The sequence below is a fragment of the Rhinichthys klamathensis genome, unplaced genomic scaffold (genome assembly GCF_029890125.1).
Source record: "Rhinichthys klamathensis goyatoka isolate OS25496 unplaced genomic scaffold, OSU_Roscu_1.1 h1tg000311l_1, whole genome shotgun sequence".
NCBI lineage: Eukaryota > Metazoa > Chordata > Actinopteri > Cypriniformes > Leuciscidae > Rhinichthys > Rhinichthys klamathensis.
This window is the reverse complement of record NW_026606829.1, coordinates 805,067-826,445: the sequence shown is the minus strand read 5'-3', so window position 1 is coordinate 826,445 and position 21,379 is coordinate 805,067. Positions and strand designations below refer to the sequence as shown.

Genomic DNA, 21,379 nt, shown 5'->3' with positions numbered 1-21,379 from the left:
CCTTTCACATTTTTTTTTTTTCAAAATGTGAAGTATCAAATAAAATACATTTCAGTCTAATTTATTATTGATACATTTACAGTGTAATGTTGAAGGTTACCATTATACAACTTGAGATTAAATTACAAACATACAAATAAAGGTTCTTTATCAGCATTGATCGATGGAACCTTTAACATCTGTTGAAACTTTCCATTGCACAAAAAGTTTACTAAAACAAAAAGAAAAGATAAAAAAGGTATTTTAGGAACTGTTTACTGTATGGTTCTTTGAAAATCCAAAAATGGTTCTTCGATGGCATTGATGTGGAAAAACTGTGCTGAATTTAAGGAATAAAAAAGCTTAAAAGATGCATTTAATATTATTTGTATTAATATTATTACTTGTTCGTGACTTTCCAGTGGATTTAAGTCACAAAGAAAACCATTTACTTGTTGGAATTCTTAACAAAGCCTCTTATATTTTTTCTGCTCTCTGCAGAGTTTCTAAACAGATTGATGAAGAAGACGTGAAATAAAGAGAATGAGTGCAAGAAGCAAATGAAGAGGACAACAGTGATACAGGATCAGTAGTATAGTTTTATATTTGACAAAACATGAATTTAAAATCAACTTGTAATCTACAAGTTTTTTTCCCTCCACTAGATGGCAGTACAATAAAACAAAAACAATTGTCTTTGAGACGCCTTCATTTCAATGAGAGTAAAACAGTTATAAAATATTATAAATTGTAACACAAATATTAGAAAGTACAGTATGTGAAGTGCATCTTCAACAGTGGTTAATCAATTATGGCTACATAGCCAAACCTATTAAAATATATATAGATATATTAATACACACCCAGTAAATGTTTGAAAGGCAGAAGACACTTATGGTTTGTTTCCTTTACTGAGTGCTGCAGATTGCTGTGTTATTACCTGTAAGTGCTTTGGGCTGTGGTTGCTGAGTTTGCATCATCTGTTTCTGGTTGTAGGGCAGAGGTGTCAAGGTGTAACTTTTAAGAAGCTCAGAGGCTTATTGGATATGGGTCAGCACATCTCTCTCGTTGTCCTCCTCTCTCTCTCTCTCTCTCTCTCTCTCTCTCTCTCTCTCTCTCTCTCTCTCTCTCTCTCTCTCTCTCTCTCTCTCTCTCTCTCTCTCTCTCTCTCTCACACACACACTCTCACTGCACAAATCACCAGAAAATCTCTACAGTAACCTGAAGGCAAACGTACACAGGCCTAGATCGATGCCCAGGTGCATTAAGCTCCTCAAGCAAATCAGAAATCCCAAAAGTCACATGATCAATCAGAAAGTCAAGACTTATGCAAGCTTTTCACAGCAAATGTTTCTCCAATGTGAAACAATGATGTAATACTGATCACACAGTAAAACAGCATTCGTCCTGTAAATGTGTGTCCTTACCTGTGCTCGTATATCTCTGTAAACCATAAACATTATGCTAATAGTCTAAATGAGCTCAGAGAGACCTCAGATGTGTTCTCAAAACACAAGGTTTAACTGACGCAGGCAAATGTAAGAGAACCCTAGGGATCGTCCAAGGGAGCGCCCTTCGTTAACTTTAATTACCCAATACACCTTGTGCAAATTCAATTGAAGTGGGCCTATCACACCTACACCAAACAAATGCCTAATTACACTGCATAAACACTCATATGTCATGGGGTTTCCATGGAGAGAGGTGGAAATGGGCTGCTGAGACCTTGCTCAACCTTAAATATGAACTTTAAATATGAAAGATAAGAGCTAAAAAAAATAAAGAAAATGCAAAAAAATTGTAGAAATTGTAAATCTTGAAAAAAGAAATAGTAGTTTGGCATAAAGTTTAATTTTTGTTTCTTTAAAAAATTAGCAGTGCAATATGTTTTGTAATATAAATATTAGAAGCTTTTGTCTTCCAAATCAAGCCATTGTCATGCTTGTCATGACAATGCTTTCCCAAAAAACATGAAGAAAAACAATTCAGACCCTCAACAAGACTGTCAAGTGTGTGTGTGTGTGTGTGTGTGTTTATATATATATATATATATATATATATATATATATATACATTTTACCATAATGATCTGATATATATATATATATATATATATATATATATATATATATATATATATAATAATTAATAATCATTTGTTACATTTATATAGCACTTTTCTGGGTACTCAAAGCGCTTTACATTGAAGGGGGAATCTCCTCAACCACCACCAATGTGCAGCATCCACCACGATGGCAGCCATGTTGCACCAGAACGCCCACCACACACCAGCTTACTGGTGGAGAGGAGACAGAGGGCTATATATATGTATATATATATATATATATATATATATATATATATATGCCATGGTATTATATATATGCCATGGCCCCTATATATATATATATATATGCCATGGTATTCATAAATAATGATAATAACAGTGATGGTGGACATAAATAATTCAAGGCATGTTTTTAATAATTAAAACATTTTTGAAAACTTATTTGAACATAATTTATTGTTTTGAACAATACAATTCTTATTACTTTTTTTATTGTTACTATTCACATATTTTCCAAAATCCTTACACTTACACTAGTTTTTAAACGATTTCTACATTTTACCCCGAATATAAAACATAAATTAATGTAAAATAAAATGTAGGCCTATAATGTTGAAAATCACTTAGTAGCCTATGGCGTTATATGATTGGTTCAGTGCACTAATTATTCTTTTCGGCGCATCAATATGTCTTCGTCTTCTTTAACGCTTGTGATGACTGTACACCATGTGCATTAACAACAATGTTTTATATTTCCTCAATTTTTCTTATAAAGGTAACTAAACTAATTGATTTCATGGCTAGCTCAGTCAGTAAAGGTGGCGGGTCTGAAGCGTTAACGTCTGCAATCCTCTTATTTTGTCCCTGACCAAGTATGGATTAGATTCATCCGCGGGTCACTTTCAAAGGACTTTCATTGAACAGAGAAACATCTAGGCCTTTTGATATTTTCAAGGAGATTTGTATCGAATATCGCTTTCCATTTTATTTAACTATAAAATGTATTTGTTGTTTTTTAAAATCGTCAACGATTCTAGGAACCTGCGATATAACGAAACTAAGGTAAATAATTTAGCCCAAATTGACAACACTATCGAGAATTTTTGTACAGCAATATTTATAACAGTGAAGCTGGAAAATGTCGCTGAACGTTAGGTGTGAATTGTGAAGGTGCAAAAGAACACCTTTATTGATGACTGCAGGCATTAAGTAGCTCTCCAGGGTGCTTAAGTGGAATCTCTCAACGCCACTGACAAGCCTCATCAAACTGTTGTTTGTGAGCTGAGGTCTGCTCACATTTATTTATGCCCATGGACGACTGTTGCTGGATAACCATCGTGAAAGTTGACCGTGTAACTCTATGAAGGATATAAATCTACTTCATGAAAGAAACCACTGGAAGAAAAAGTTAATACTTTGTGGAAATGTTTTCATGCATCAAGAGGCCTATATGAATAATGGTAAGTTCAATTTCTAAATGATATTTTATTTAGCAATGTGTTTTATTTTGTGCACTTGCATAAATGTAAGTGGAGATAAATTTGGAATTACATTTTTTTTGCATTTCTAGTGTATGAAGCTTTTAAGAAAACAATACAACAATAACCTAAGAAAATATGATAATACTATGTAAAAAACGTATTTATGCCAAAACAAAAAATGTTCTCTGTCAAAAACATTCTATATCCACTATGTTCTAAACGTTTAGTTTCAACTTGATTTTCAGAAGTAATTACATTTAGAGTGGGCAAATGATCGTATCACTTCTGGTCGTAGATTTGGCTTTGAATTTTTAAAATAAATAAAAACTTTACCTTAAGTTTTCAATTTTAGTGAGTTGAAATGTTTACATTGTGTAGAAAATATACAGCCCAGCTATTATGTGACAGATAAGTCTTGTTTAGCCTTGAAAATGGTGCTAAAAGTGTGCTGTGACTCCAGTTCATATCTAATCTGCTGATTTCCAGGTGTCTCTTTGTGACGTCCATCTCTCATAACGGCTTCTAAAGGAGGACAATGCGACATATTCACCTCCCATTTGGAGGTGCTTTATGGGAGTTATCCAGTTACCCCCGCTGCCCCGTCCTCAGGAGCAGACATAGCCTCTCAACACTTCCATTTTACAGCATTACACTATGGATCATTCTTGGTGTGTTGACGTTCCCATGCTGTGTCCAATGCCTGATTTTCAAAGTAGGAGTCCTGGGGCCTTGGAACTGTGACCCTTATTACTCTAAAGCACTTCCTTCCATTGCATCCAGACTGGCCGTTGGCCGGATAAACGAGGATTTTAGTTTAGACCTGGGCTGTACAATGGACTTTGTCATCCTTCAGGAAGCTTGCGAGACATCAAAAGCATTGACCTCATTTGTACAATATGAGAACGTAGTTGATGCGTTTGTAGGCCCTACAAATCCAGGATACTGCAATGCCGCTTCGCTCATGGGCAAGAATTGGGACAAGTCTATATTTTCATGGGCGTGCATTAACTATGAGTTAGACCGGGTCCAGGGCTACCCAACATTTGCCCGGACTTTACCATCTCCGACGCGGGTGCTTTATAAGGTGCTTAAGTATTTCAGCTGGGCTAACATAGGCATCGTGTCTTCTAATGAGGATATATGGATCGACACGGCTGCCAAATTGGCTAGTGCTCTCAGAAACCAGGGCCTTCCTGTTGGCATTGTTGCGTCCATGGGGAATAATGACACTATGTTGGAGAACACGTTGATGAGCATTCAAAACGCAGGGGAGATAAAAGGTAAAGTGTTTTGGACCCATAGATTTGCATTGTTAGCATAAACATTCATTTTAGGGGAGGAGAGGACAAGGCTATTTGCCACACATTTTACAATGATTTCTCAGGGTTGTGTGTGAGACTTTTTAAGATGACATGTTTAAACACTAAAACACTAAAACAATAATGTAATTGTTTTACAAACCATTGTTTTAACCAATAAATATTGTGATTAATAAATAGGAACCTTTTAACATTTAAAACACATGACAACTCTTCCTGGTCAACCTTTCATTAATTTTTTTTAAATGTCTTTATAATACATATAAATACTATATAAAATATATATAAATATAACTATGCTATATATATATATACAGTATATATATACACTCACCGGCCACTTTATTAGGTACACCTGTCCAACTGCTCGTTAACACTTAATTTCTAAGCAGCCAATCACATGGCGGCAACTCAGTGCATTTAGGCATGTAGACATGGTCAAGACAATCTCCTGCAGTTCAAACCGAGCATCAGTATGGGGAAGAAAGGTGATTTGAGTGACTTTGAACGTGGCATGATTGTTGGTGCCAGAAGGGCTGGTCTGAGTATTTCAGAAACTGCTAATCTACTGGGATTTTCACGCACAACCATCTCTAGGGTTTACAGAGAATGGTCCGAAAAAGAAAAAACATCCAGTGAGCGGCAGTTCTGTGGGCGGAAATGCCTTGTTGATGCCAGAGGTCAGAGGAGAATGGCCAGACTGGTTCGAGCTGATAGAAGGGCAACAGTGACTGAAATAACCACTCGTTACAACCGAGGTATGCAGCAAAGCATTTGTGAAGCCACAACACGCACAACCTTGATGCGGATGGGCTACAACAGCAGAAGACTCCACCGGGTACCACTCATCTCCACTACAAATAGGAAAAAGAGGCTACAATTTGCAAGAGCTCACCAAAATTGAACAGTTGAAGACTGGAAAAATGTTGCCTGGTCTGATGAGTCTCGATTTCTGTTGAGACATTCAGATGTTAGAGTCAGAATTTGGCGTAAACAGAATGAGAACATGGAACCATCATGCCTTGTTACCACTGTGCAGGCTGGTGGTGGTGGTGTAATGGTGTGGGGGATGTTTTCCTGGCACACTTTAGGCCCCTTAGTGCCAATTGGGCATCGTTTAAATGCCACGGCCTACCTGAGCATTGTTTCTGACCATGTCCATCCCTTTATGGCCACCATGTACCCATCCTCTGATGGCTACTTCCACCATGTCACAAAGCTCTAATCATTTCAAATTGGTTTCTTGAACATGACAATGAGTTCACTGTACTAAAATGGCCTCCACAGTCACCAGATCTCAACCCAATAGAGCATCTTTGGGATGTGGTGGAACGGGAGATTCGCATCATGGATGTGCAGCCGACAAATCTGCGGCAACTGTGTGATGCCATCATGTCAATATGGACCAAACTCCCTGAGGAATGCTTCCAGCACCTTGTTGAATCTATGCCACGAAGAATTGAGGCAGTTCTGAAGGCAAAAGGGGGTCCAACCCGTTACTAGCATGGGGTACCTAATAAAGTGGCCGGTGAGTGTATATATAGCATAGTTATATTTATATAAATATAATTCTTTTAAAATTATAACTTTACTGTGGTTTTATTGTCTACTTTAAGGATTTGTATATGTACAGGTAATTGGAACAAAAAATATTTTAGGAAGAGAGAGAGAACTAGGTGTTTAAAACTAACATACAATATCACTGCTTACAAAAAAACACAAAACAAGCATAGTTGTAATTGGACTTTTCACTAAAAATCCTATAGTTAATGAAATACAGCGCATGTGACAACTAGCCCCGGTGTCCCCTATATACACTGAACAAAATGATAAACGCAACACTTTTGTTTTTGCCACTGTTTTTCATGAGCTGAACTCAAAGATCTAAGACTTTTTCTATGAGCAAAAGGCCTATTTCTCTCAAATATGCTTCACAAATCTGTCTAAATCTGTGTTAGTGAGCACTTCACCGCATAATCCATCCACCTCACAGATGTGGCATATCAAGATGCTGATTAGACAGCATGATTATTGCACAGGTGTGCCTTAGGCTGGCCACAATAAAAGGCCACTCTAAAATGTGCAGTTTTACTGTATTGGGGGGGTCCGAAAACCAGTCAGTATCTTGTGTGACCACCATTTGCCTCACGCAGTGCAACACATCTCCTTCGCATAGAGCTGATCAGGTTGTTGATTGTGGCCTGTGGAATGTTGGTCCTCTTCAATGGCTGTGCGAAGCTGCTGGATATTGGCAGGACCTGGAACACGCTGTCGTATACGCCGATCCAGAGCATCCCAAACACATTCATTCATGCTGACTGCAGGAATGTCCACCAGAGCTGTGGCCCGTGAATTGAATGTTCATTTCTCTACCATAAGCCGTCTCCAAAGGCGTTTCAGAGAATTTGGCAGTACATCCAACCGGCCTCACAACCGCAGACCACGTGCAACCACACAAGCCCATGACCTCCACATCCAGCATCTTCACCTCCAAGATCGTCTGAGACCAGCCACCCGGACAGCTGCTGCAACAATCGGTTTGCATAACCAAAGAATTTCTGCACAAACTGTCAGAAACCGTCTCAGGGAACCTCATCTGCATGCTCGTCGTCCTTATCAGGGTCTCGACCTGACTGCAGTTCGTCGTCGTAACCGACTTGAGTGGGCAAATGCTCACATTCGATGGCGGCTGCCATTTTGGAGAGGTGTTCTCTTCACGGATGAATCCCGGTTTTCACTGTACAGGGCAGATGGCAGACAGCGTGCATGGCGTCGTGTGGGTGAGCGGTTTGCTGATGTCAACGTTGTGGATCGAGTGGCCCATGGTGGCGGTGGGGTTATGGTATGGGCAGGCATTGGTATGGGCAGGCATTTTGAATGCACAGAAATACCGTGACGAGATCCTGGAGCCCATTGTTGTGCCATTGATCGACGACCATCTCCTCATGTTGCAGCATGATAATGCACGGCCCCAGATGTTGCAAGGATCTGTACACAATTCCTGGAAGCTGAAAACATCCCAGTTCTTGCATGGCCAGCATACTCACCGGACATGTCACCCATGATATATTTGATATACATGATACCCCCCCATTACAGTAAAACAGCACATTTTAGAGTGGCCTTTTATTGTGGCCAGCCTAAGGCACACCTGTGCAATAATCATGCTGTCTAATCAGCACCTTGATATGCCACACCTGTGAGGTGGATGGATTATCTCGGCAAAGGAGAAGTGCTCACTAACACAGATTTAGACAGATTTTTGAGAGAATATTTGAGAGAAATAGGCCTTTTGTGTACATAGAAAAAGTCTTAGATCTTTGAGTTCAGCTCATGAAAAATGGGGCCAAAACCAAAAGTGTTGCGTTTATAATTTTGTTCAGTGTAGTATGATTAAACAGAAGACAGCTTAAAGTTTATTTAATCTCTCATCATTTTCACTTTCTTTTCATAGAATTGTCAAAAGATTTATCTTCAACAAAAAAACGAAACATACAACAAAAACATGCATTTATTCATACATGTGTAAGAGCATGCACTACATTTGTTACTCAATTAACGATATTTATGTGAAATGAATGTATGTGAAATTTTCCAGTGCACACTGACTGAAGGTTTGTCTTCAATTGTCAAATTATAAGTTTCGGATCATGGCCCTTTTAGAATTTAAATAAAGCATTTTATATTAAGATAAAACCTACTGCTCATACCGTATATTAGTCCTAAATGCTTTTACAATTCAACATGAATTAATGTTTTTATGTATGTTTCAGTCATCATTATGTGCATGCATTCAGTGCTCATTGGAGGAGAGCAACAATCTTCTTTCCTGATGAAGGCCTATGACATGGGATTGACAAATGGTCGATATGTGTTTATACCGTACGACACCCTCCAGTACAGCCTACCCTACACCAACACAACCTACTTCCCACTGCAAAACAACACCAAACTGCGCAAAGCCTATGACGCTGTACTCACCGTCACTGTGGAGTCAGATCTGATGTCATTCAACGAAGCGTTCAATATGGCCAAACGACTTGGAGAGCTGATAGTGTCACAAGAGCCAGAGCAGGTGCGGGTGGTGCACTTTGACACATTATGAATCTTATTTGTACTCTCAAAAGCTTGATTAAAATCCTCTGCTACATTTCAGGTCTCTCCTCTCTTTGGTACAATCTACAACAGTTTGTACCTGTTTGCCAAGTCCATGCACAATGCCAGAAGAGCAGGTAAGTGGTTCTCCGGGTCCAACCTGGCCTTCTTCACGAGGAACATCACATTTTCGGGGTTCAACCAGAACATCCGCACAGACACCCAAGGAAACGGGCAGACCAACTACGTGATCCTGGATACTGATGGCTGGGGAACTCAACTGTATCGTTGTTTTCAAGTAGACCTGACTTCGGACATGGTGCTGTTTGCTGGCAAGTCCATTAATTTCCCTGGAGGTTCACCTCCACCTTCAGACTCCAGCTGCTGGTTTGATCCCAATGCCATCTGCACAGGAGGTACGACAGACCCACACAATGTTGATCGATGAGAAACAGATATTTGACTTTTGATTGTGCAATTGTTTCTTCTTAAAAGTCACACTCATTTCACTCAGCTTGTATATGTGTGTCATAGTTACATTAGGTGTTGTGTATAATGCTTTTTAAGCAAATTGGTATTTTTATGCTCAATATTTTTTAGTAAATGATCAATATTAAAAACTATTATAATTATTCAAAGTCAAATAATTGTAAGAAATATAAATCAATATTTTATGCTAAAAATACCAAAATGCAAATATGCTAAATGTCGTTTAGTAAATGATAAATTTTATTATTACTATTTTTTTAAATTAATTTTAAGGAATGATTAATTTAAAATTAATAAATAAAATTAAACCGTAATATTTTATTTTAATCTTGCTAACAAATATATTATTGCTGTTTTAAATGATTATCGTTAACTGGTGCATATAATTGTATGTATTATGTGTAACTGCTATCAACATGGTAAATCATGGTAAATAACGCCAGAAACATGGTAAATCATAGTAAATAAGGTAAATCATGCTAGAATCCTGGTAAATCATTCTAGAATGTGCTATATCATGTTAAATCATCATAAAACATGGTAAATCAAGGTAAACTAAGATAAATCATGCTAGATTCATGGTAAATCATACTGGAACATGGTAAATCATGAAAAGTCACACTGAAATGTGGTATATCATGGTAAATCATGCTAAAACATGGTCTATTCCATCTATGATGTCAGTGGTTAAATGCTTGCTACATAAAACTTAATGTCTTTTGATGCTTTTGTGCTTAACGGCCTTAAAGGCCTTAACTGCTTGAACACCGCTAAATGCTGCTAGCAGCTTTAATTATTATTATTATTATTAAAAGATAAATAAATCAATTTAAAAAATAAAATAAAATAAAACAGTCTCCTTTTCACTTGTAATCAATGGCATTGTTTTTATATGTCCACTGTTAACTGATGCATACTGATTTATATGTAATTTGAAACTTATATTCTATGTGTTTGTCAGCTAATTGATTCTCTTGTGTTTTAGGTGTGGAATTAATATACGTCATCATAGCGTTTGTGACAGTCTTCATTATAGTTCTTGGTTGTATTGGCCTAACTCTATTCATAAGGTAATTTTGCTGTGATTTTAACAGAACCTATGATTTGTTTCATTTTATGAATATATTGAAGGTACAAAAAGTTGTACCTGATCTTGTCTGATCTTTGTAGGAGGCGAATTCAACAAATCCAGCTGATCAAAGGGCCCAACAGAATCCTGCTTACGCTTGAGGACCTGACCTTCATCAACCCGCAGCTGAGCAAGAGGGTACGCGTCACCTCATCAGCTGCCTTCCTTAAGCATTAAGGGCGTTTTTCTGAAAATGTTATACTATATTTTCTACATTTATTATGCACTCTTTGCTCACAGAAAATCACCCTTGAGGATCTTAGCGATTCAAAAAGTTACATTGAGGAGAAGAGCACAGGTGGCCGGTCCCGCTCTGTGAACAGCATGGCAACGGCAACACATGAAACTTCGAACGTGGCCGTCTATGAGGTGACTTTTTATGTGTCATTTAATTTTATTTATTGAACACACCATGTCTTTTTATCTTGACCAAATTTTTTAACTTTCCTGTAGCTCAAACAGTACGCTAGCAACTTCAAGGTCAAGTGTTCGATTCCCATGGAAAGCAAGAACTGATTAAATGTTAATGTGTACCTTTAAGGGATAGTTCACCCAAAAAAGAATTTGTTGTCATTACTCAAGTTGTTCTAAACCAGAGTTTCTCAAAGATATTTGAAGAATGTGGGTCCCCATTGACTTCTATAGTATTTTTTTTCATACAATGGAAGTCAATGGGGACCAGCAACTGTTTGATTACCCACATTCTTCAAAATATCTACTTTTGTGTTCAACAGAAGAAATAAACTCCTACAGGTTTAGAACAACTTGAGGGTGAGAAAATAAAAATGATGAATTTTTTTTATTTTTGGGCGAACTCTCTCTTTAAATGCAATGAAAGTTGCTTTGGATAAAAGTGTCTGCCAAATGTAAATGTAAGTCGTTTTGATCTTTGCAGGGCGACTGGGTATGGCTAAAAAAGTTTAAGGAAGGACATTTCAAGGAGGTCAAACAGAGCACCACTAATATTTTCACCAAGGTATTGGCTCTAAACCTTTCATTTAAAACTAACAGTTTGGTATGAGCTTGTTCTTTGAGTGACGGTTCCTATCATATTCATAATTCCCAGATGAGGGACCTACGGAATGAAAATGTCAATCCGTTTTTGGGGTTCTTCACTGATTGTGAGATGTTTGCCATCGTCACTGAACACTGTTCTCGGGGGAGTCTACATGACCTCCTTCGAAATGAAGATGTCAAACTGGACTGGATGTTTAAATCCTCTTTATTGCTGGATCTCATCAAGGTACTTTTGAATGTTATGATATTATGAAAATGTGAACTAATAACCTTCAGATCATTTTTCAAATCCATTCTGCACTTTCAATATAATATCTGTCTTTTGTCGGCATTATAATCGGATGGTTTCTGTTACCCATCCAATAGGGCATGAAATATCTTCACCACAGGGAATTTCCTCACGGGCACCTGAAGTCTCGTAATTGTGTAGTTGATGGACGTTTTGTCTTAAAGATCACTGATTATGGTTACAATGAGATTCTTGAGTCCCAGAAAGCTCCAAAGGAGACCCCACCTCCAGAGGGTATGGGTATTTATTTTTTAAAGAAAAGACTTATTTACAATGCAAATCTCACTTTTATTCCATCCAATTTCCTGATATTGAAAAAAAGACATAATAAGGCAATTCTTTGTCTTTCAGAACTATTCTGGACAGCTCCTGAATTTCTCAGAGATCTGGAAAGTCCACGGAAAGGAACATGTAAAGGAGATGTGTACAGCTTCGCGATTATACTTCAGGAAGTAGTCGTCAGAGGAGCGCCGTACTGTATGCTGGGCTTGACTCCTGAAGGTTGGTTGTAAATAAATTGTACTTAGTAGTTGTTCTTACAGAATTAGTTGAACTGGTAAACAAGGCTGTGATAACAGAAACTGGGCAGGTATTATCAGTGACATGTTTATTGCATCAACAGAGATAATAAGGAAGGTGAAGAAACCTCCGCCTATGTGCAGGCCCACTGTAGCTCCAGATCAAGCTCCACTGGAATGCATCCAGTTAATGAAGCAGTGCTGGTGTGAACAGCCTGATAGAAGGCCTACTTTTGATCAGATCTTTGATCAGGTGAGCTTTGAGTGCATTGGATAACAGAATTAAAAGCCGTAGGATCTAAAGAACGTAGATTTTTAAATGCTGGCTTACTTTGTATAATGATTCTACAAAATATGAATTAATTCATATATATATATATTATTTTAATTTATTATTTTATTGTAATAATTATTGCTTTTATATTTGTTATTACATTGCTTTATTTCATGTTATTTTATTATTATTTTTATTTTCATATTTAAAAATTTCAGTAAGGATGCATTCAATGGATCATAAACTAAATGTAGTTCTTGCGAACTATTCATCAAAAAAGTACAAAATAAATACAAAATTCACGGGTTTCCACAAAAAACATAATAAGAAATGCCTTCAGCACCCAATCAGCATATTAGAATGATATCTGAAGGATCATGTGACGCTGAAGACTGCAGTAACGATGCTGAAGATTCAGCTTTGCATCATAGGAATATATTAAAATAGAAAACAGTTATTTTAAAGTGTAATAATATCTCACAATATTGCTGTTTTTACTGTATTTTTGATGAAATAAACCCTTGGTGAGCATAAGAGACTTCTTTCAAGCACATTTTGAAAAAAATCTTACAGACCCCAAACTTTTGAATGGTATAGTGTATTTATATATTCTATTTCTAATATGACAACATGCATGGATAGCAGTATTTCCAGATTTCATGAACATTACAAATAAAGACACTTTAATTAAAGTTTCTTGGCATATGTCTAAAAGACAACTACATCTAATGATTTTTTTAAATTCACTCATAATGCATCTTAATGGTCTGTTCTCAGTTCAAGCTCATCAACAAGGGCAAAAAGACCAATATTATTGACTCCATGTTGCGTATGCTGGAGCAGTACTCCTCTAACCTGGAGGACCTGATCAGGGAAAGAACAGAAGAGCTGGAGGTAGAGAAACAGAGGACTGAGAAGCTTCTGGCTGAGATGCTTCCTCCGTGAGTGTTTTCATTCTCCGGCACACTTCTCAAGTAAGACATGTTCCTGGATCAACAATCTTTCTATGTCAGATTAAACTTCTTTTATATTTTCATTCAGTTCTGTGGCAGAAGCTCTGAAAACCGGTGCCTCTGTGGAGCCAGAGTACTTTGACCAAGTCACTATCTACTTCAGTGACATTGTAGGCTTCACAACCATCTCATCCCTTAGTGATCCAATTGAGGTTGTAGATCTGCTCAATGACCTTTACTCCCTATTTGATGCTGTGCTGGGCAGCCACGATGTCTACAAGGTAAGCTTGGTTCAGGGTTATTACAGGGTTATTACTTACAGTTATTTTTGGAAATTGGCGACAAATGCCTTCGATAGTTTAATAGTATCTCAATGATACTAAAATAACACTGGCTTGGATGTCCAGGACAACATGCCGATCGATTTCCATGAAAAGCCATTTAACTCTTCTTCATCACAGGTTGAAACCATTGGAGATGCCTACATGGTGGCCTCCGGGCTGCCGAAGAAGAACGGCAACAAGCACGCAGCCGAGATCGCCAACATGTCCCTGAATATTCTCAGCTCCGTGGGATCCTTCAAGATGCGGCACATGCCAGAAGTTCCAGTCAGGATACGGATCGGCATTCACTCAGGTTAGCCTGTCAATCTCCAGCTGTTTTTATCCGCTTAGTGGCAATGTTATGAAAAAGCTCTTGTAATGCTCATGTAATCTTTTTGACAGATTACATTTCATTGTCCAAATATGTAGTTATAAAATATTGCATCCTTTATCTTATCCTGTTTCTTCTCTATCCAGGGTCGTGTGTTGCTGGAGTCGTGGGTCTAACTATGCCTAGATACTGCCTTTTTGGAGACACAGTCAACACCGCCTCTCGTATGGAATCTACAGGGTTGCGTATGTTCCATTCAGATATTTTTCTTTACAGATGTGATATACTAACCCTGCACTGTAATGAGAAGATCGGTCAATAAACATCATTTCCATCAGCTTACAGAATTCATGTGAACATTAGTACAGTGAAGATTCTCCACTCACTGAACGATGGCTACAAAATAGAAGTTCGAGGAAAGACTGAGCTGAAGGTACAAAAACAAACGCTTTTAATAATCATAATTAATTCAATTATATTTGAACAAAATAATAACATGCACTACTGTTAATAAGTACGGGGTCAGTTTGATTTTCTTTTTTTAGAAATTAATAATTTTATTCAGCAAGGATGCATAAAATTGATCAAACGTGACTGTAAAGACATTTATAATCTAACAAAATATTTCTATTTCAAATAAATGCTGTTTTTAAAGAATCTATTTTCAACATTGATAATAATACGAAATGTTTCTTGAGCAGCAAATCAGCATATTAGAATGATTTCTGCAGGATCATGTGACACAGAAGACTGGAGTAATGATGCTGACAATTCAGCTTTGGCATCACAGGAATTTACAGGAAAACAATTTTATCAAACTGTTATTTTTAAATTGTAAAATGAATATTTTAAATTGCTTTCAGGAACATTAAACTGACCCCAAACATTTAAATGGTAGTGCAAGCATTAACTTACTGTGGATAATTTGAGCTTTTTAAATTAATTTGTATGGATTTTATTAGGGGAAAGGCATTGAAGAGACATACTGGCTTGTTGGAAAATCTAATTTTACTAATCCTTTGCCAAAACCACCAGAGATCAAACCAGGGTAAGATTTGAATAATATTTAACCATTTATTTTACTTTTTTTTTTTTTCCTACAATATTTTAAATAAACTTAGCATTTAAAATATTGTAAACATAGCCTATATACATGTATGTAAAGCAGTTTGGCCTTTGCATTATATTGCCCTTTATTTTACTCTTTCCAAATAAATTGTACTTTCTGATTAATTTCTGTGCTTTAGAATAATTCTCTTTGTACTTAATGGGATACTATTTACAAATGGGATAATTGGATTTATGCATCAGGGAAGACAACCATGGTTTGAGACCTGAGGACATTGAGGCTTACAGGAGAAGGAAAGCTGAGAAAAAGGCATGAGCCCATAACCAATTGCAAGGAGGTAGTACCTTGCATGCTGTGCTGTATGTGTCATGTGGTTAGGTTTACTTCTGGTGGGTTTGTGCCGTGATGGTGTTTAATGAGATTAATTGTGCTGGACTAATTGCATGTCCGTTTATTCGTGCATGCCGTGTATTTATTTTTTTCAGTTGTTGTGAAGTGCATTACTTACCAAAGTCCTAAAATGAATCTTCAGTTCTGTCTGTCGTTATCATTTATAACTTTCTACAATTTTCAATTCAATTTTCATCTTTTAGAGATAACTGGCAAGACATGGTTACGGAGGAGGTCAAGTCAATATTTCGCAAGGCCAACAGACAAGTGGACAATCCCAAAATCTGAGAAGCGCAAGGAAGGATGTTAAAACTGACGAAGAAGGAAAGGCACATGACAAGTCGCATGGGAGAGACACAAAGGACAATTCGAGCGTGTGTGTTTCAGTGCAGCTTACAAAGACTACTTTAATAGGATTGATTGTCGTCTGTCTAATCCGACTCTGCCCAGCACAGCAGAAACAACAGCGCTAATGAAATGGCAGCTGAGGAACAGGTAGTCAGTGAAAGTGTGTTTCTTTCCCAATGTCTAACACTTGCTCTGTTTTGGCCACAGAGTGGCCCCATATGCATCCCGTACCAAAGGCGAGTCCACGTTTTGGGGTTTTTTTTCACATGGTTTTGAGGTTTCACATGTTGTGTTTTCATCCATATGTTACTCATGGGGGAGCTTTAATTATTTTTCTTTGATCTTCTCTAACCAAAAAACAATGTAGTGACATAATCAGATTTGACGAAGCTTAGTGGACATCTGTTGCTAAGACCAAATGCGATATTCTAGCGATGTTTATGCAAAAGCCAAACTGACTGAGGTTGGTTGATACCAAGCAATTACAAATGTAAGGCTGCTGTAAGCTGTCTCTGGACTCATGAAAATTGTGAAACGTGACTGTGTGTATGCTGATTAAGAAGTTGCTTCAGAGATATTACAAAATGGAATGCAATAATTCTGTGAGTTCTGTTAATTTATGCAAAAATAATTATTTATACTATGCAGAATTATTCATTTTAGTTGCCATACATTTAGTAAACAGGGCAACTGCTTTTATTTGACGTATTAAATCAGTTTAATAAAGGGTCCTATCTCTCTCTCTCTGATAAAGCACTTGTGCTTGTATTGGATACACTGTAAAAAAAATCTGTAGAAATTACAGTATTACTGGCAGCTGCTTGCCAGTAACTTACTGTAGTTTTAAATTTATGTTATTTACTGGCAACAGTTTGTTCAAAGTTAAATGAACATTAAACATTAACAAGTCTTTATCTTTACAGAATAAAACTAAAATAACAGCCTGTTTTGCATTCTGGGAACCAAAATCTGAAGGAAAAAAAACAGAAAAAGGTTGATGAGGATTTCTGGTTCCCAGAATGCTTTGCATTAGATTGTTATTTTATAATTTTATTCTTTAAAGACAAAGACTTGTTAATGTTTAATGCTCATTTAACTTTGAACAAACTGTTGCCAGTAAATATACATCAATTTAAATCTACAGTAAGTTACTGGCAAACAGCTGCATAACTACAGCAATTTTTTTACAGTGTATAAAATGAAAAGTTTAAGTTTCTTTGCAGTTTAAGTTGTATTAAACATGTCTGGGTTTATCTGAGAGGGATTGACTGCCTTATAAGCTGTTTAAAATGATAACTTAAATGTCCTGTTAATCAAACGGTTTTATTTAGTTATTTTTTTTAGTTTTCCTTTTATATTCAAAATATTCACAAATTTGTTAACTATATCATGAACTATCTGATATTCTGATTCTCAAATATGTGTAAGTGAATGTGTTTTGTCATTTAAACACCTTTATAATGACCCTGTTAGTTGATCTATGCCTGATGGGAACCGCCATGTTAGTTTGCATCACAGTTCGGAGAATCGGATCTTAAGTTACAACAGTCGGATTTACAACACATAAATTCAACCACTTCTCCCAAAAGACATTAAAGTAAGTGACCGATAAACTGGGAGAAGGATAGAGTAAACTATAGTTACCTATACAATGTGTATATGATATGAATAAAACACGTTGTCAAATTATTATTGAAAGGATTATTATTGGCGCTTATTAGACATCAGTGTGTATTTAACAAACTTTAAATGTATTTTTGCTAGAATTCAGGCTGTTTATTTAAATGTCTGAAACCTAAAATAATCATTATGTGATTATTATGTTCGGCTCCAGCCGAAGCGCGAAAGCACGAATCATTTTCAGCACGCGAATGCCCATGGAGTCGCAACGGAGCCAGTGCCGCATCCACGCATTTTGTGAAATTGCAAGGTGACAAGGCTAGGCCAAAAGGAAGGGTAGCGAGGCTCTGCTTCTGTTGCTCTTGATGTGAGGAGCTGGTAGATGGCGAGAGATCTGAGAGCGGCGAGGAAGATGTCTCTCGAACACCGCCACTCGCTTTTTTGCCTCCTCAAAACCTCTCAACAACTTAGGTGACAGCATCGCCGAAGACCCCAAGAGGGGCAAGCAGGGCATCCTCATACCAGACACGTTTAGCCATAAATATCTCTCCGTAGCCACCAGGGCTGCCGTAGACCGGCTGACTGACTTGGCCGTCTCCTTGGTGGTTCGGAGAGATATATCTTAATGCGTCCTGGCCCACACCCTCGCCCTCATCATCAAGGTCTCTCAGCAGGTCATCCTGGTATGCCTGCAGAATGGACATGGTGTGCAGGCATGCTGGGGCCTGACCTGCCGCTGAATATGCTTTACACACCAAAGCCAAAGTTGTTCTGACCGACTTGGTGGGTAACGTCTGGGCCTTCAGGAATGATGCTGACTCAAGGGAGGAACGCATGATTTAAAATGGTGTTTGCTTGCCATTTTACAATCTTTCTATATAACTCCTGTCTACAAAGAAATGTATATGCTTGTGACAGACAAACACCAAATAGACAAGATGATATCACAGAGAGCGTGAATGGAAAGTCCTGATCCATGCTTGATTTGAATGAAACTTACAAAATTGAGCAGTCCCTAAAAACTGCTTCAGTCAGAATCAGAGCGGTGGTCTGATCTTCTCTTTTTCTGTTATCTGATCTCTGACCTGGCAGAAGTCTTCCTTCTTCTTTTAACGGCCTGTCTCATCTCAACCTGATTGCCTGAGCTTTGGTCAGCAGGTATTCTAGATTCTCCAGATCTGATCTCACTGTTATTTGCCCGATGAGAAGGTACAGGCTGTTCATCATCTCTGCTGGACTTATTCGTATGTGATCCTCCAGATCTGATCTCAGATCTGTTGTCAATCAGGTCATAATAATTCATTACATTTATAAAGCGCTTTTCTCAGCACTCAAAGCGCTTCACATAGAAGGGGGAATCTCCTCAATAACCTCCAGTGTGCAGCATCCAGCTGGATGATGCGACGGCAGCCATATTGCGCCAGAACGCCCACCACACACCAGCTTACTGGTGGAGAGGAGACAGTGATGAAGCCAATTGGTATATGGGGATGATTAGGAGGCCATGATGGACAGAGGCCACTGGGCAAATTTGGATTGTGACCACAGAGAGTCAGGGCCTCATAGGTCCATGTCCAGCTCACAAATGTCTCCACATGTTCTGCCGGTGGATTATTATACACAAAACGCAATGTTACCTTCTTCCAATTCAAAGTCACCTGATGCATCCAAAGTAAAGTTCCAGGAATCTGAATTCCAGGCCAGCATGGAGAGTAGTGGATTGCTTTCAGGACCAGGTGTCAATGGATACTGACCAAAAAGTTGTTCGAGAGTTTCTTGAAGCAACACTCGATACACACCGCTTTGTGCTGTGTGAATTTCTGGAAGGTCCCTCCAGACATGCTCATTTGCAAATGATACAATAAAAATATCATTGCCATTAGTTAACTGAAAAGTGAATATGAATTTGTTAGACATCTGAACTGGACACTAATCTACTGAAAAACAAACCGGTATTTGATCAGTACTCAGGTAACACAGATATCCTTTCTCAACTACTGCTGTTAAGAGCCCCTGAGGTGCATCAGCTCTATAGCTTCTGCTCAGAATGCTGCTGTGATGTCATCAGTGGAACACTGGACCAATCTAAGTATAAAAAACAATTTTTTTTTTTTTTTTTTTTTTTTTTACAGCTATGAATGTTCTAAGAACAGGTGTGGTAAAATGCCCCCATTCTGAAAAAAATTGTTTTATAGCCTACATTTACAGAAAAATCAAAGTAGCCTACAAGCAGTTTTAGCCTAAAATTAAAAAGACAAGCAAAAAAATAATAATATATATATATATATATTCCATGCACTCCCTAATTACATGCCTTACTATTCTCATATCATAACTGTTTATGTTCTGCAAAACAACAAGCTTTAAAACACTTTTTTTTTCTTACTACTGAAAATTAGATCGGCTACCCTGAAATCAGTTTTCTCTCAGGTATGTCGCCAGTGTAAGCTTCACAGTGAATAGGCTACTTCGTTCTACATCACTCTTGTCAACTTAGTCCATAGCAACAACAAAAACGTATATTGACTTTATCTATAGGTTATTTTGGGGAAAAGTATAGGGGGCGTTTTACCCCAACTCCCTACATGAATATCCATGTACTCATATCTGAATTAATAGTTACTTCAACATGAACTCATGATTAGTGAAGATATATCTAATCATGAACCAATGAAGAACTCCTTAACTACGATGCTGATGTTAGTAGCCTATAGTTCATGCATTAATTAACATTTAAGGGTAGCTAAACTGAATCAATCAGGCTCCATAAGAAGGAATAATAAATATGTTGACTTTGAAACGATAATTAGCGACTTCTAGTCATTTCAAGCAGTGACAGTCATATGAATTGTCTAACGTACCATTGGGATGCCCTGTACCCTGATAGGCCTACAGAAAAGTTGAAGTTGTTTTAGGTTATTATAGTATAGTTATGTCGTGATCGTGCGTCTGTCGTTCCATCATATTTTGATGAGAAAATTTTATTTTATAGCATTTATAATAACTAACAAAATGTTCGAGACAATCAGGACGTCTTGTCTGCATGCAGTTTTGTTGCTTACCACAAGATGTCCCTGTTACAAAGGTTTTTGCACTGTAGTCCTACAGTTAGCTCCCGTACATTTAGTAGGCTGGATATTCTCTTTAATCATACTATCCCTTAAAAAAGTTGCTTTCATTTATAAACTGCTGCATATTACATTAAGTCTGCAGCGTTATCCTGACAATGTTTACGCATTGGTTAATTATCGTGATCAAATCTCATCTTTGGCTATTTCTTTAACCTTTCCCGATTGGCCATATCACCATGAGAGCCCTTCACTCCAGCCTCTAACCCGTCCTTTGTATACGTCCACTCATTAACACATTCAGCCTACAGGATGGATCTGCTAGTGTGAAAGGAAGTAACTGATTTCCCACATCAAATGTGCTCTTTCTTTGTGGTTTATGGTGGTGCCATAAAGACAGCAGGCTGTCTGGGAAATCTGTGACTCTCAACAGGTGAGGAGGTGAGACAACAATTTAAGCCCTCAGTGGAATAAACACACAGATGAAGCTCCACATTCCAGCACACAAAGGAATTTGCCACATCAAACCAGGCGGAATGACTCGGATTAAACTATAAGGCTTGACAGAGCAATGACAATGTGCTGTGCCTTCATCTGTCATTATTGATTTTCAGTCATT

At 37.7% G+C, this 21,379-nt stretch overlaps 1 protein-coding gene across 5 annotated transcripts; it reads left to right on the top strand.

The window, feature by feature from the left end:
- Nucleotides 1–2,820: 2,820 nt before the first annotated feature.
- On the top strand, nt 2,821–16,340 carry gucy2f (guanylate cyclase 2F, retinal). Of its 5 annotated transcripts, XM_056271094.1 has the most exons (20): nt 2,827–3,507; nt 4,015–4,808; nt 8,621–8,922; nt 9,004–9,358; nt 10,417–10,501; nt 10,602–10,698; nt 10,801–10,929; nt 11,456–11,536; nt 11,627–11,803; nt 11,944–12,100; nt 12,218–12,367; nt 12,489–12,637; nt 13,436–13,599; nt 13,700–13,892; nt 14,073–14,247; nt 14,412–14,510; nt 14,604–14,698; nt 15,228–15,313; nt 15,577–15,671; nt 15,928–16,034. In XM_056271094.1, exons 2-19 carry the CDS (start codon nt 4,064–4,066, stop codon nt 15,647–15,649), a joined length of 3,312 nt encoding a protein of 1,103 aa, XP_056127069.1. In that variant the 5' UTR covers nt 2,827–3,507; nt 4,015–4,063; the 3' UTR covers nt 15,650–15,671; nt 15,928–16,034. The 5 variants fall into 5 exon arrangements, with proteins under 5 accessions (XP_056127066.1, XP_056127067.1, XP_056127068.1 ...); XM_056271092.1 differs by having other exon boundaries at nt 2,822–3,507; nt 11,944–12,367; XM_056271093.1 differs by lacking the exon at nt 15,577–15,671 and having other exon boundaries at nt 2,826–3,507; nt 15,928–16,340.
- Nucleotides 16,341–21,379: the final 5,039 nt, after the last annotated feature.

Bases quoted from the DNA above. Each gene is read 5' to 3' on its own strand.
- gucy2f (XM_056271091.1), top strand. From the start codon at position 4,064: ATGCGACATATTCACCTCCCATTTGGAGGTGCTTTATGGGAGTTATCC. The intron at 10,930-11,455 runs GTGACTTTTTAT...TGATCTTTGCAG, and splicing joins CGAACGTGGCCGTCTATGAG to GGCGACTGGGTATGGCTAAA. The intron at 13,600-13,699 runs GTGAGTGTTTTC...ATTTTCATTCAG, and splicing joins CTGGCTGAGATGCTTCCTCC to TTCTGTGGCAGAAGCTCTGA.